This window comes from Lichenostomus cassidix, chromosome 8 (genome assembly GCF_008360975.1).
Source record: "Lichenostomus cassidix isolate B80296 chromosome 8, HeHo_3.0, whole genome shotgun sequence".
Lineage (NCBI taxonomy): Eukaryota > Metazoa > Chordata > Aves > Passeriformes > Meliphagidae > Lichenostomus > Lichenostomus cassidix.
Window position 1 is genome coordinate 26,384,532 of NC_139489.1, and position 12,949 is coordinate 26,397,480.

General features: G+C 47.6%; 1 protein-coding gene across 10 annotated transcripts in view; it reads right to left on the reverse strand.

Moving 5' to 3' along the window:
- Window positions 1-4,303: 4,303 nt before the first annotated feature.
- LOC146434184 (ras GTPase-activating protein nGAP-like) overlaps window positions 4,304-12,949 on the reverse strand; it is a 165,908-nt gene continuing 157,262 nt past the window's right edge. For 6 of the 10 annotated variants that reach the window (XM_085068627.1, XM_085068620.1, XM_085068629.1 and 3 more), the window contains 4 exons: window positions 12,414-12,616; window positions 11,883-11,970; window positions 9,923-9,953; window positions 4,304-8,034 (listed from right to left, as the gene is read on the reverse strand). In XM_085068627.1, coding sequence (XP_084924753.1) covers window positions 7,904-8,034; window positions 9,923-9,953; window positions 11,883-11,970; window positions 12,414-12,616 — 453 coding nt within the window. In that variant the 3' untranslated portion in view covers window positions 4,304-7,903. The remainder of the gene's footprint in view (window positions 8,035-9,922; window positions 9,954-11,882; window positions 11,971-12,413; window positions 12,617-12,949) is intronic. The other 4 variants (XM_085068630.1, XM_085068621.1, XM_085068624.1 and 1 more) reach the window with 3 other exon arrangements.

Consider the following 12,949-nt stretch of genomic DNA (forward strand, 5'->3'; position numbering starts at 1 on the left):
TTTGGGCTGCCACTTGGATGAGCCCACCATGATGGGCTCTTTATGATGATGCACATCCCATCTTCAAATCCCTGATCAAAGTCAACTGCAAAAGTTGTACTGAAAGATATAGAAACTTCATTGTCACTATAAAATTTTCAAATTATTTAATTGCATCCTGCTGTGTGTCTGTGGCAGGGTCAGCAGGCAAAGTACCAGTGCTGATGCTCCAGAGACTGTGGCACAAGAACTCCCCGTTTACCTCATGCCAAGTAGTGCAATGAACATCTCTGGAGCAAAAACTGCTTTTACAGTTTAGGGCCAGGGAGAGGCCAGGTGAGTATTTATTGCCCCAACCCGGAAGGGCATCTGTTGTTGGGGAGCATGAGCATGACACCAGGCCTGCCCCAGAGAGAGAAGAAATCTGTACCAGCTTTGTCCTGCACCTGGGCAAACTGCAGGAAAGGTGTGAATCCAGGAAAGCTGCACAGAGGCAAATCACCAGGGAAACAGCTGCCCAAATCTTGGCATCCAGAACCAACCAAATACTTGGATCCTAAAATCCCCCTGAAATCAGATGCCTGCATAGTTTTGACCCAAGGACTATCCAAGCTGCTTCCCCAGGACAAATCTGCCAAAGCAGCTCATTGCTAACCCACAGCACTGCAGCCATTCCTGCCGTGGGCTGAGGGCAGGGCAGCAGCTGTGCTCCCACCAGAGCTGGGTGACAGGACACCAAAACTGGTGTGGGACCCACCCAGCTTCTCTGAGCACTGGAGTGGCTGCAGTCTGCACTCAGGGCCCAGCAGCCACTGGCTAATGAGGTCATTTTGGTAGTTTTGAAAGGCACCATCAGCACTGTGGACAGAAAATGGTTCTGTTCCCCCCAGGATTTCTGGTCCCTGGGATTAGCACTGCTGCTCGCTGGGAACTCCTTGGATGCCCATGGCAACACTGAGCCTCTGTCCCTGGCCAGGGCAGGAGAAGCCCTGCATGCTGGGAGGAGCAGTAACTGGGGATGTGATGCCAACTCTCCAGAGCACATCATCACAGCAAATCCCCCCTGTGGCCCCTCAGGAACAGCCCCCAGCAGCTGTCAGACAGCAGCACTTCGGCAGAGCTCTCCCAGCACCTCGTGGCACACCAGTGAGCAGAGCATCAGTGTTGTGAGCTGTGAGCCCGACTGGGGACACAACCTCCTTCAGCCTTGCCATCTTTCCCTTCAGGCACACACACAGCTGATTCCAGAAGCACAGTTGTCAAAGTCAGCAGCTGGGGCAGATGGACGTTCTGTTTTAAGATCCCTGTTTTGCCAAAGCCACAATCTGGAATCTGCCCACGGGGAGAGTATTTCTTTCAAAAAAAACCCCAAAACAACAACAAAAAATGTCCAACACAAGACAAAAAAAACCCCAACAAACCCCAACAAAAACCCATGACAAAAAATATGTAACTGAGGGAGCAGTAATCTCTCTGCCTTTCAGGCAACCCCAGAGGAGATGGTAAGTATTTTGTCAGCTTTTTTAGCCTTACTGGTTGCTGTAGCAATGGCTTTCTAAATGCTCCCCAGTAGGGCACAGATCCTGGCATGGCAGAGAGCATCACTCAGTTTTCCAGTAATGGAGGAAAATCTGAAAGGGTGCTCCACTTACTCCCAGTTATGACAGTCTTGGTCAGGTTCAAGTTCTTCAGTCTTCAGTCGTTCCTGATCCTAAAAACCATCTAAAAATATAAACCAAAGTTTTGCAGTGCCTTCTGGTATTGAGGAGAAGGGAAGGCAGCCCTCCACTTTCACTGCCTTCCCAGCAGGGAAGTCCTGAGTCCTGGAAAAAGTCCTTTGAAGGTGCCGAGGGAACAAGTGCACCCAGAGGTGTCACCCAAGAGCAAAGCTTTGAACTGTGACACGCAGGCTGTGGATCCCCACCTGAGGTCCAGGGAAAAGGGACACAGTCTAGGTTCAAGCCCAAGGGGATGTGTGGGAGGTCAAAGTAAATTCTCTGACTGGTAAGAACTGCAATCCACCCAGCACCTTTTCAGAAAACTGCGTTTTCCTGGACATTCCCAGTTAGTGTCCCTGGTAAGGACAACTGCTGCTTTCAGAGATGCTGCTGGCTCTGCAGCAGGATGTTCTGCACAGCAGTGGAATGCTCAGGGTGTCACAGCCCTGCTGGGACACCTGACAAGACAAGCCTTGTCCTCTAGGGAAGGAAGGGCAAATCCACAGAACGGCCCCTCCGACAGTAACAAGCCATGGTGGAGTTTCAGGTGGGGTCCAGCACGGCTGGTCTGTGTCTGACTCCCGTGAGGGGAGGGAAGGGGTGAATAACTGCATCCTGCAGCTCAGCTCGAGCTCCTCCTCCCTGACTGCAAGCACGACTTGCTCCTTGCCAAGCAGAGCAGGAACTGCTCCCACCATCTGCATCCTGCTGCCAACAGAAGCCTGGGCAGCAGGGAAAAGGGGTGAGAAATGTCACCAATCTCTGTGCAGGTCACGTTTCAGGCTGAGGTAGATTCTGTCATCAGTGTATCATCCTTCACTGGGGTCAGCACTGGGTATTTGTCCCTCATGATTCCCCTCCACTTGTGACACAACAGCTCTCTGGGTCTCATTTATAGCACGAAAGCTGGAAGAACTTGTAGAGTGTTGGGAACATCCATCCTGAGTGCCCTGCTCCTGGCAGCCACCATGGAATCTGCAATATTGCTAATAATTTCCTCTATTTCAGCCCAGGCTGCTTTGCTACTGAGCTGGGCTAAGGAGGGTCCTAAAAAGTAGCTTCAGGTCCACCCAACTTGCATTTTCAGTCGCATCAGCAGGATGGAGCTGAGTAAGGACAAGGAATTCATGCTGGCTGCAGGAAGAAGCGACAGGTAGCCAGGTTTCATGCCTGCAACCAGGATATTTGATCTAGCCCTCACAGCAAAAGGCAGGAATTTAATACATCTGGAGACATGAGGATATTTAATCTGTGGCACCAGGAGAAAGGTGAAGGACAGCAATGTGAGATGGGTTCTAGCAAGATCAAGGACTCTCTTCTCCTGACACTCATATCTCAGTGTAAGCAAATTCCTATTCCATCTGCTAATGGATTTAAGCAGCAGCTGCTGCTGAACTTAAAGCAGCAGCACACATCCTTGCACGCTGGAAATCAGTCAAGGTTGTACACTCGCATCCTTTGGGCAGGAGGACTCTTGGAGGGAAGCTTCTCCCAAGGAACTTCCCAAGTGAACTGCAAGAGTGACAGGATAGGCTCCAGAGCCCTGTGAACTCTATCCAGAGTGGCTGGAAACGGGAGAAGGGTTTGCACATTCACAGAGTTTTACACAGTGGAGTAAAGTGGAATTCCAAGCCCTCTGTAGGATAGAACACCTGAGTTTCTATATAGTTTCTGGGACAGAAAAACCCAGACTTGCCCCAGTTTAAACTCCATTATCCTAGGGCCATCCTCACTGGCATTTGTGCAGTGCTCCTGCTCCACCTCACCTTCCCACCTCTACTTCCCTCAGGATGCCTTTCGCTTGTCTCCTCCTTCCCATCCCTCTCCCATTGATTCTGCCCTGCTTCCCTTCCCAAAACCATGACAGCAGATGTGATACTGGGATCACTTTGCCTGCTAGCTCTGCATCCCATCCCATCCCATCCCATCCCATCCCATCCCATCCCCTCCCATCCCGAAAAAGAGTAATTGTGTGAAAGGAAAATAAAGAGACTTTTGCAAAACATCCCCTTGAGTGTAGATATTACACTCAGTTCACTATGGAAGGTTTTCCCACTCACTATATACAAGATGTCATACACGTGTGGAGAATAAATGTAAATAGCTTAATATCCAGCATTTGATGTGAACCTGTGAGTAATATCCCTCTGCATGTCCATGCCTCCAACTCTGCAGCTTTGGGCTGTTGTGTGAGAATGTGCAATCTAGGAATGGACTGAACAGGAAAACTGGGCTGATCACATTCACGGCTCTGGTGTGAGGGGAATAACCACATTAATTAATGCAAGGGAACTCTCTTTTCACCACCCAGGAAAAAACCCCATGGCTAAAAGCAGCAGAGAGCAGTTCTCCGTGTCTCCACAGCTCGTCGCTCTCTGACAATGCCACAATGCCAGATTTTGCCAGCTTCAGGAAGCGCAGAGGTCACAGGCAGGGGGAGGCAGAGCTGGGAACTGTGTGGGACAGGAATTCATCCTTCTGCTCCACTCCACCTGCAGCCCTTGGTTTGCCCAGGCTGCTCCAGGTGGCAGCTGCTCTGTCCCAAACATCTGGTTACGGTGGGAATTCCTTCCCCTCCACCCTCTGCAGTTATACAAACACAAGAGTCCAAACTGTTTAAAGTTTATTTGTATTCTTTGTAAGAATATCAATAAAAGTCCTCAAATGTATCTGTATCTGTACATATTACAGGAACCTTCAAAAATTGTTCACAGAACAAAAATTAATCTTCTTTAGAACAAACCCAGGCAATGAAATGCAGAAATGGATCTCAGAGACCAAACAGTCCAGTGCTACACACATAAAAATACAGCTTGAAAAACAAGTTTATTCCTCTTTAAAGGTGTACTTTGTTGAAATAAAAAATAAATTATTTAGAGCTATCATCGTAAAAGAATTCTGTGTAGTAACACTCTTATTAAGGCCCTTGAGACAGAAAATCTATTTTTGCAGGTAGGATTCCTGGCAGGCATGGTCTGTAAGGACATGCTCACTCTCCTGGGAGTTAACTTCCTGTGGAGAAGGAAACACCTAAAAACATCACCCTAAATGTAACCCTTTTTCCTCTGTCAGATTCGGCTGGGTACCTGTGGCTGGCCATGCCCACCACTGATGGAAACACGTCATGGTTCAGCTCAGACAGGACTTGTTCTCCAGGAACAACACAGACACTTTTGCAGAACACCAGCAGAATTCATACACACAAGTAAGTATTGCTGACACATTCCATGCACATGGCTGTAAAATTCGTGGAGTTCCAAGGTAAAAGCTGGTGGGTTTAAGCAAGCATCAAAACATGAAATCATATCCTGGGGGAAAAAACTCACAGCCAACCCAAAGCAATTACATGAACATAAAATAACCCCATTTCTTTGGTGATTTATTACATGGATAAAGAATTTATTAGTGGATACACCTCATATTCTCTAGTTATAAAATACACATATCCCTTTCCATGCTCCTGTAGATTCCCTGCCTGAGTTATGCCACTGGAGAGGAATGTGGCACAATGTGTAGCTGGATGAATCTGTGCTTTTGTGCATAGCTGCCCATTTCTGGTACACCAGGGAAGTAACAGCTGGTAATTCCTGGATGTGCAATCTATTTCCCTTAAAAAACAGGTGTGAATTCCTAGAGTTGCAAAGGACAGGGATTTACAGGATGCTGCCCCTAGGCCGTGCTCCCCCTGTGCTCTCAGTGCCTGTACCATGTCACCCTGCTCACCTCACACACTGCAGACACCACACACACCCTGCCAAGAGGCCACACACGAGAGGCTGTTCCATCTCCCTGAGCTGCTGTGCTGGCCATGAGCTTTTCCTGAGCCCTCAAGAAGGCCCGGTGGCTTTGAGGTTTGGAGAGAACCCTCCTAGAATGGTACCAATGTGGCCAGCACAGTCGAGACACCAGGATGGGGTGACTTTCCTGCTCAGTCTGAGGAACACATGAGTATTCCTACTACAGGCTATTTCATTTTTCCTGCACTACTTCCTCTGTTCCCCAGTGAGAGCAGCAGCTCCTTGCACAGCATTAGACACAGCCCAGTGCCTTTGCTCAGAGTGTGAGCCCAAAGCTCTGCCACGCTCCCCATCACACATTGCACCATTGACTCCCTTGCTGCTGCAGAACTCATGGGCTACGAGTCTAAACCCCTAGATGGGATGGGAGTCAAATGTGATGGGAGAAGATGCTACAGCTGCCATGTCTGAAGGGAGAAAGGAGGAGGAGGGACTCAAAGGCACAGTTTGAGGAATAAAATATCAGAGGTCAACAAGGCCCTAGAGCTGGAAGACTGACTGGAAAGTACGGAAAAGTAATCACTGCTGAGCCAATGCAGAGCACAACCCCAGACGGGAGTTTGGAGATGAAAGCTTAGTCAAAACTCCTGAAGAAAAACTGGTGTATACAGAACTCAAAAGAAATCCCTTTAAAGTATGCAGAAAAAGGAATATTTCAGCAGCAATGGAAGATCTTTCAACAAAAGTGCAGAAAGCACCTTTCATTGGAGCTACACCGGCTGAGCAAGTGGCTGAACTGGTGGAAATGAGGCAGCATTAAAATACAGACATCCTCCAGAAAAAGGGAATTTTGCATATGGGACTTCCTGTGTTGGGCATGGGCACCCTTTGATTAGCCCTTTCCCGAGAGGATTAACCGGGCTGTTCCCAATGGAGAGCAGAGAGGGAACTCAGGCTGCTGCTGCACAGGGCATATGGTGGGGATTGGCTAGGAATTATTAAAAAAGTGTTTACAGGTCTGTAAATTCTCCAAACAGAAAGTATAAAACCGCATTAGAACCAGAGTAAAAAAGAAAGAATCCTACCACAAAATCCTGCAGATTCCCTCTTGTCTGACAGGAGGCCTGACTGTGCAAATTCCAGGAATCCAGCTTGCTGCTCCCACTTTGTACCTTCTTCAGAAAGGCTGGTTTTTGCCAGAGTCCTATCGAAAGTAGGTACAGCACACAGCAAGAGCCAGTTCTCTTGCTAAAATGATTGCTATCAAGTTTGCATTCAGTTAAAGACCAGCTGGGGAAGAGGGGAATAAACCCAGCCAATGAGTTTTCCTATGGAATTCCTTTCACTCCACTCCTGTCCCTGTATCAGGCAGTTGCTGTCTCGGCTAACTCACTGCTCACCTCTCTCACCCACAACACACACACACACACTCCCCTCTTCCTCCTCCCAGGACTGCAGTGCTTTCAAACAGTGAAAAACAACAACAACGTAATATTAACATTAATAATAATAATAATAATAAAAAAATAGCAAGAATTAAAAAAATCTACAGTATTCACTTCCTTTTGGTATATTACATTGGCATTTTCTGTACACAACCCAAGAGCTCCCTCTATTTACACAGAGATCCAGAAGGACTTATTCTGGGGAACCTGGTTCTCCTGGCCCTGAGTGGGGAATTAAAGCCCACTCTTCAGATTTGTTTTTTCAACTTTATTGAATGTACAATACTATCTTACAACAATTTAAAATAAAACTTTAAAATATAATTCTAAAACAATTTTAGAGCAATCTTTGAAGAACTTTAGAAAAATCTTCAAACAACTTTAGAATGATCTTCAACTTTAGAACAATCTTCAAATAACTTTAGAACAATTCTTAACTTTAGAACAATCTTCAAAGAACTTTAGAACAATTTTCCACTTTAGAACATTTTTCTACTTTAGAACAATTCTTAACTTTAGAACAATCTTCAAAGAACTTTAGAATGATCTTCAAAGAACTTTAGAACAATTTTCTACTTTAGAATAATTCTTAACTTTAGAACAATCTTCAAAGGACTTTAGAACAATCTTCAACTTTAGAACAATCTTCAAGTTTAGAACAATTCTTAACTTTAGAACAGTCTTCAACGAACTTTAGAACAAATTTCAACTTTAGGACAATCTTCAAACTTTAAAACAATCTTCAAAGAACTTTAGAACTATTTTCAACTTTAGAACAATCTTCAAAGAACTTTAGAACAATCTTCAAACAATATTAGAACCATCTTCAAACGATACCAGAACCATCTTCAAACAACTTTAGAACCATCTTCAAACAATAAGATCTTCTAACGATGCAACTTTCCTTTCACAGAATGGTGTGCAACAAACGGTGACGGCGCTGGGCCTTGGCTCTACTCCGTCTTGCTCTTCCCCAGTGGCGGTTGGCCATCACCTGCAGAATTAGAAACTGCTGTTCTTAAATTCACCATTCTCCGTGATGGAAAGCTTGGGAGGGTTGCCATTCCGGACGTGCATGGTGTAGCGCTCCTTTACCTGCGTCAGGGCACTCATCAGGCGTGTGTTGGCCGAGTCCAGGAACGCGATCCGCTTCTCCTGCAAAGACACCCCACAACATCAGACCTTCTGTGTGCACCCAGTGCCCTCACTGGGGAGTGTCCCAGGCCCGGCTGAGGCCGTCTGGTGGGTGGCTCGGGGCAGAGGCAGCTGGGCCAGCAGTCCTGGCAAGATGGGCTGTCTGCCTCTTTCTGTTTTCGGGGTGCCACCGGCTCCTCTGCGGCCACTCTGGCCCTCCGAGACTTTCTGCACGATGGAGGGCGACAATCCAAGTTCCATCGGGGAACTGATCCAGGCCCACCCAGCCAGCCTCCAGCGAGGCAACATTTTGCCACAGGGGAGCAGGAGGGTGTCAGTGCCAATGACAGTGGTAGCCAATTTCAAGATTATATTTTAGAAGTACGTTAGAAAAACAGAAACAGGCAGCAGAAAATAAAAGCGGTGGGGATTTCATCTGGCAGAGAAAAGTGCAAGTGGTATCTACCAACCATTGTCTCTGTGTTTTGGATGGAGTGTGCTCAGAGTAAACTCATGGGATGCTTGAAATAAATAAATAAAGATTAAAAAAAGTGGGTAACGGCAGCCTGCGGTGACGGTGCAACAGCAACACAGAGAAGCAGCAGCCAAAAGCTAACACTAGGGGTTATGGGAGATGAGGGGAGATGCCATCGACAGAACACAAAGAACAAACATGGAACACACTGCTCCTAGACCCATTCCAGCTCAGGGGGCTCCATGAACCCACGTGCCTGGTTGATTGTCCTTGCACAGAACATGCCAGCCTCCACTTGCAGCAGACAGCTCAGGGCTGTGTGCTAAACTGACATAACCCATCACCAGACCCAGCCTGCTAACAGTGGGGTGTCTGCACTGGGATACAGCATTGAAGGGGCAAGCCAGGGAGTTGTAGACACAATCAGAGATGACAATTTTCACCTTCCTTAAAAAAATAACAATAATGCAGCTGCAGAAAGCAGCGGTGGAGACAGCAGGAGGGTATCCGTGCTCTCCATGCCACCAGCTGATTGGTTTTTGTTCTTTGAGAAGGGAAAATATGTAATTTGCTCGAATGAAACAAGCTGTATGTGGGAACTCTTCCCAGTCCAGCCCATTGAGAAACAAATGGAAAAATTATGCACAGAAGGCATAAACATTAAGGAACAGTTCAGACACACTGCTCAGGAGACTCACGGGCTGCCACAGCCCCTTGGGATTTGGATCCTAGCACATCAGTGCCTGCTACAGCTACAACACTAATCAGCAATGTTTGCTTCTCTCAGTGGGTTCCCCCCACTGATGTTTGGGTGCAAAATCAAAGCAGAATTCAAGTCCTGCTTCTGCTACAGCCCTGAAGACACCGAGCTCTGTGTAAAGCGAACAGAGGAGGAGGCATGAGGCACCAGGCCTGCCTTAGCCCTCATCCCAGTCCAGCTGAAAGGAGCAGGGAGAACATGGAGCAGAGGAGTTATAGGCCTTTTCTCCCATGCTGAAATGAATCCTGCAGAACACAGCTGCCTCAGCAGGAATGTGCTCCTCAGTGAGGCAAAGCTCCTACTCCTCCAACTATATTTCACCCAGAATATATAATTTTAAATGAAAATTTTCCTTCTGAAAACTTCTCTGAACAATTTCTAAAAAATATTTCCAAAGAGTTGAGAATGAAAGGTTGGGTGTTTTCTGGCACTGCTGAGCACTCACTGAGCCAGTCTGCAAAACAGCTGGAAATCCACACTTGGAAAATCAATCTTAAAAGCATGAGCTTGGTGAGTAGAGGCATCTCCTCACTGAAAGGAAAATTGGAGCTACCAGGCACGTCTTTAACAAGCTCAGGGCACAGGGAGCAGGAGAAGCTGGAATGGGTAGGAGGTCAGTGTGCTGGGCCAGGACTGGGTACTGCTCAGCTAGAGAACTGATTGGGTTTACTTGCCTGTTGCAATTATCTCATCCCCATTTATGACCTGTAATTTAACACAGCGGAGATGTCACTTGCAATAGCAACTGGGCCGGTTCCCTTTGCAGCTCTGCCACTCTGAGGAGAGAGTTTGGCCAGACCTATCCCTGCTCAGGGGCCCAGAGCCAGGCTCAGGAGCTCAGGAGAGCAGCTCATGTCTGTGTGCATTTGGGGCAGGGCTGGGAGCTGCACTGCACCCTCTCAAACCATCCTGGACTGGTGTCCCTGAGCACAGGATCCCAGGACACTGCTGCTCCTGGCAGCCTTGCACTCTACAGCTGGGTTCCAGCCTCCCTCCACAAATCTCAGCATAAAAAAACACCTTCCTTTTCCAGCCACTGAAGGAATCACACACTAGATAGAATCTTCCAAGCACAACTTCAAGCGATTGCTACAGAACCCAGCAGACACCTGAGCTCCCCTGGTGAGTCAGTTCTGAATCTTTCATCAGTTTCCTGCTCTGCTCAGGTACTCGAGGAAGGATAGTGACAACTGCACTTCCCCCATGCACTGCCTGACAGTGAAGTGGTTGAGGTTTGCCAGCGACCTCGCTTGCCCAAAAAAAGTCAAATTAAAACATTAATGCTGTTGTTTTGCTCCTATTATTTCACCAGTTTCCACCACAGCTGATAAATGCTGCATCATTTGATGAAGTGTGATCAAGAACTACACCATTCCAGCCCTGAGGGTCTGAAGGTCTCACAAGTCAGCAGTGGTCCCCTCTGCCAGCTAGTGACACTGGGATCAGACTGGACCATGCTCCACCTTGCTAGCCCATAACCAACACCAAGGCTGAGAGTCTCCTGGCACACACAGCTAACAGGCAAGTTTCTTACTCAGTCACAACTTCTCAAGTCCTCCCCGCCAAAGCACACTTTTCGTGTTTGCTTAGCGCCCCTTCCACCTTCTTAAGGCAGATGAAAGATGCATCCACACCCTTCAGAATCCAGATAGCTGCCTGGATGAGCTGCCATTAACATGAGCTGTCTGTAACAGCGAGATGCCCTGACCATACCTATTTCCAAACACCACAGCTTTTTGCTGCTTTCTATTTTCTCTGCAGTTCCACATGACTTCAAATATTTCTAATAGCCCAATACCATCTTTAACATGTTCAGCTGAGACTCCCATCACCACTCTTTGTGTAGGGAATAACTCGGGTTATTCCTGAAAAAATGATTAAGGAAAGTTTCCATTTGCAAGTACTGAAAAGCCCAGAAGCAGGAAAGAGACCCTCCAAATGCAAATACCACAAATGTAACACGGCAGGCAGATATAAACCAGTCCCAGGTTCTGTTGTGGGATCAGCACAGACACAGAGGGAAAGCTGGAATGACCCCACAGGATACACCCACATGCACTGCCCGCTGTGTTCCCCTCCCCACACACAGCTGCCCAGAGTGTCCGAGGTGGGAGCTGCAGGTTTGTGGGAAATGGGCATTTCCTCAGGACTGCCAGGCACGGCCAGTGGGGTGAAATGCCACACGTGACGTTGCCAGGACAATGCTCTGTTGCAGCATTCTCTTTCCAGTCCAAAGCCTGTCCAAAGCCATGCTGTTGCTGGCACAGCTGAGATGCATGCACATGGCAGCTAAACTGTGCTGGGGGGAGGAACAGCTTTCCCACAGGTCCCAGGCTCACATTTGGAATAACGTCTACACAATGCGCTGCTATTCCTTTACTCCCTTGGCATCTCACAAAGTAGCAAAGGTTTTGGAGAAGTAATCAGTCCTGGGATTTGTTGCCAGGCTGCCCCAAAGCCCAGGTCAGACAGTATTAATTAAAGCCCCCAGTTCTCCTCAGAGGCAATAAGTGACTCGAGTGACACCATGGGCCAGTACAGCTTGGGAGATGGCGAACAGTGCTGGGGCAGGAGAGGGGAGAGAACAGTGGGTTCTACACACAGGTTCTGGGAGATCCCAAGCTCATTACCTACCTGTGCATCAATAATTTTCTGCTTTGCATCAATGACTGCTTGCATCTCAGCATGATCCTTTTTCAGTTCCTCTTCAACGGCCATGAGTCTGATGAGCAAAGAGAGGGAGAAATTAGGATAATTTAATACTATTCCCAGGTATTTCAGGTACTCTGACCTGTTGGTTTGACTTCTCTGCTTTTCCTGGCTCTGCAAAAGAAACATTCTGCTGCTTTCAGGAAAGCTTATCTCTCCATCTGATACTCCCAGTTGCCCAACCTTGTTATTCTCAGAATGGACATTGCCAAAAATACAACTGCTCTGAAAAACTTATCTCAAGTACAGATTCCAAAGAAAAAACCCCAACCTGTAGTAAATACAACAGAGACCTAAGTTTAAAATTCCTAAATATTTTCCTTCATTCTCCTGACAACCTCAGGCAAGTTTCCACAGCTGCATCCCCATTTCTTCAGCTCTAAGACAGGATGGAGAGAACACATGGCACAGGAGAGCTGCTTGTCCCACCGAATCCCGAGCTTTCCAAAGCCTCACCTGTTGATGATACTTTTCATCTGGTTGTCCTTCTCCTCCTGCTGATTGCGCAGTCTCTCTTCACTATCTTTCAGTTTAGTCTTGTACTCCATCAGGAGCTTCTGCATCTGCTGCTCCTGCACCAGGAGTCGCCGCTCGCACTCCTCCAGCCGGTGGCTGGACACCGACAGGCGCTCCCTCACCTTCACTATCTCCTGCTTGTACTTGTAGGTGGCAGGGAGGCAGGAGGGAAGCAGGAAAGGAAACAAGAAGAGATCAGACCATTTGAATGCTCTGCTGCTCTTCAGGGGAGCATTGGGGTTTTTTTAAAATGAAAAGTAAATTGATTGAAGGAATGAGATGCCAACTTGGGGGTAACCAGAGAGAAGGAGCATGTGGGCTCCCACTGGGCATCAAGCTGCTCCCCCGCTGTGGGATGTCACTCTGCAGCGGAATTCAAGCAGGCAGAGGGCTCTGACATGGCTCCTTGGCCCTGATTGGTAACATCTCACCTTACTGCACACTCCAGCAGCTCTCAGGCAAATGCTGCTAACAGT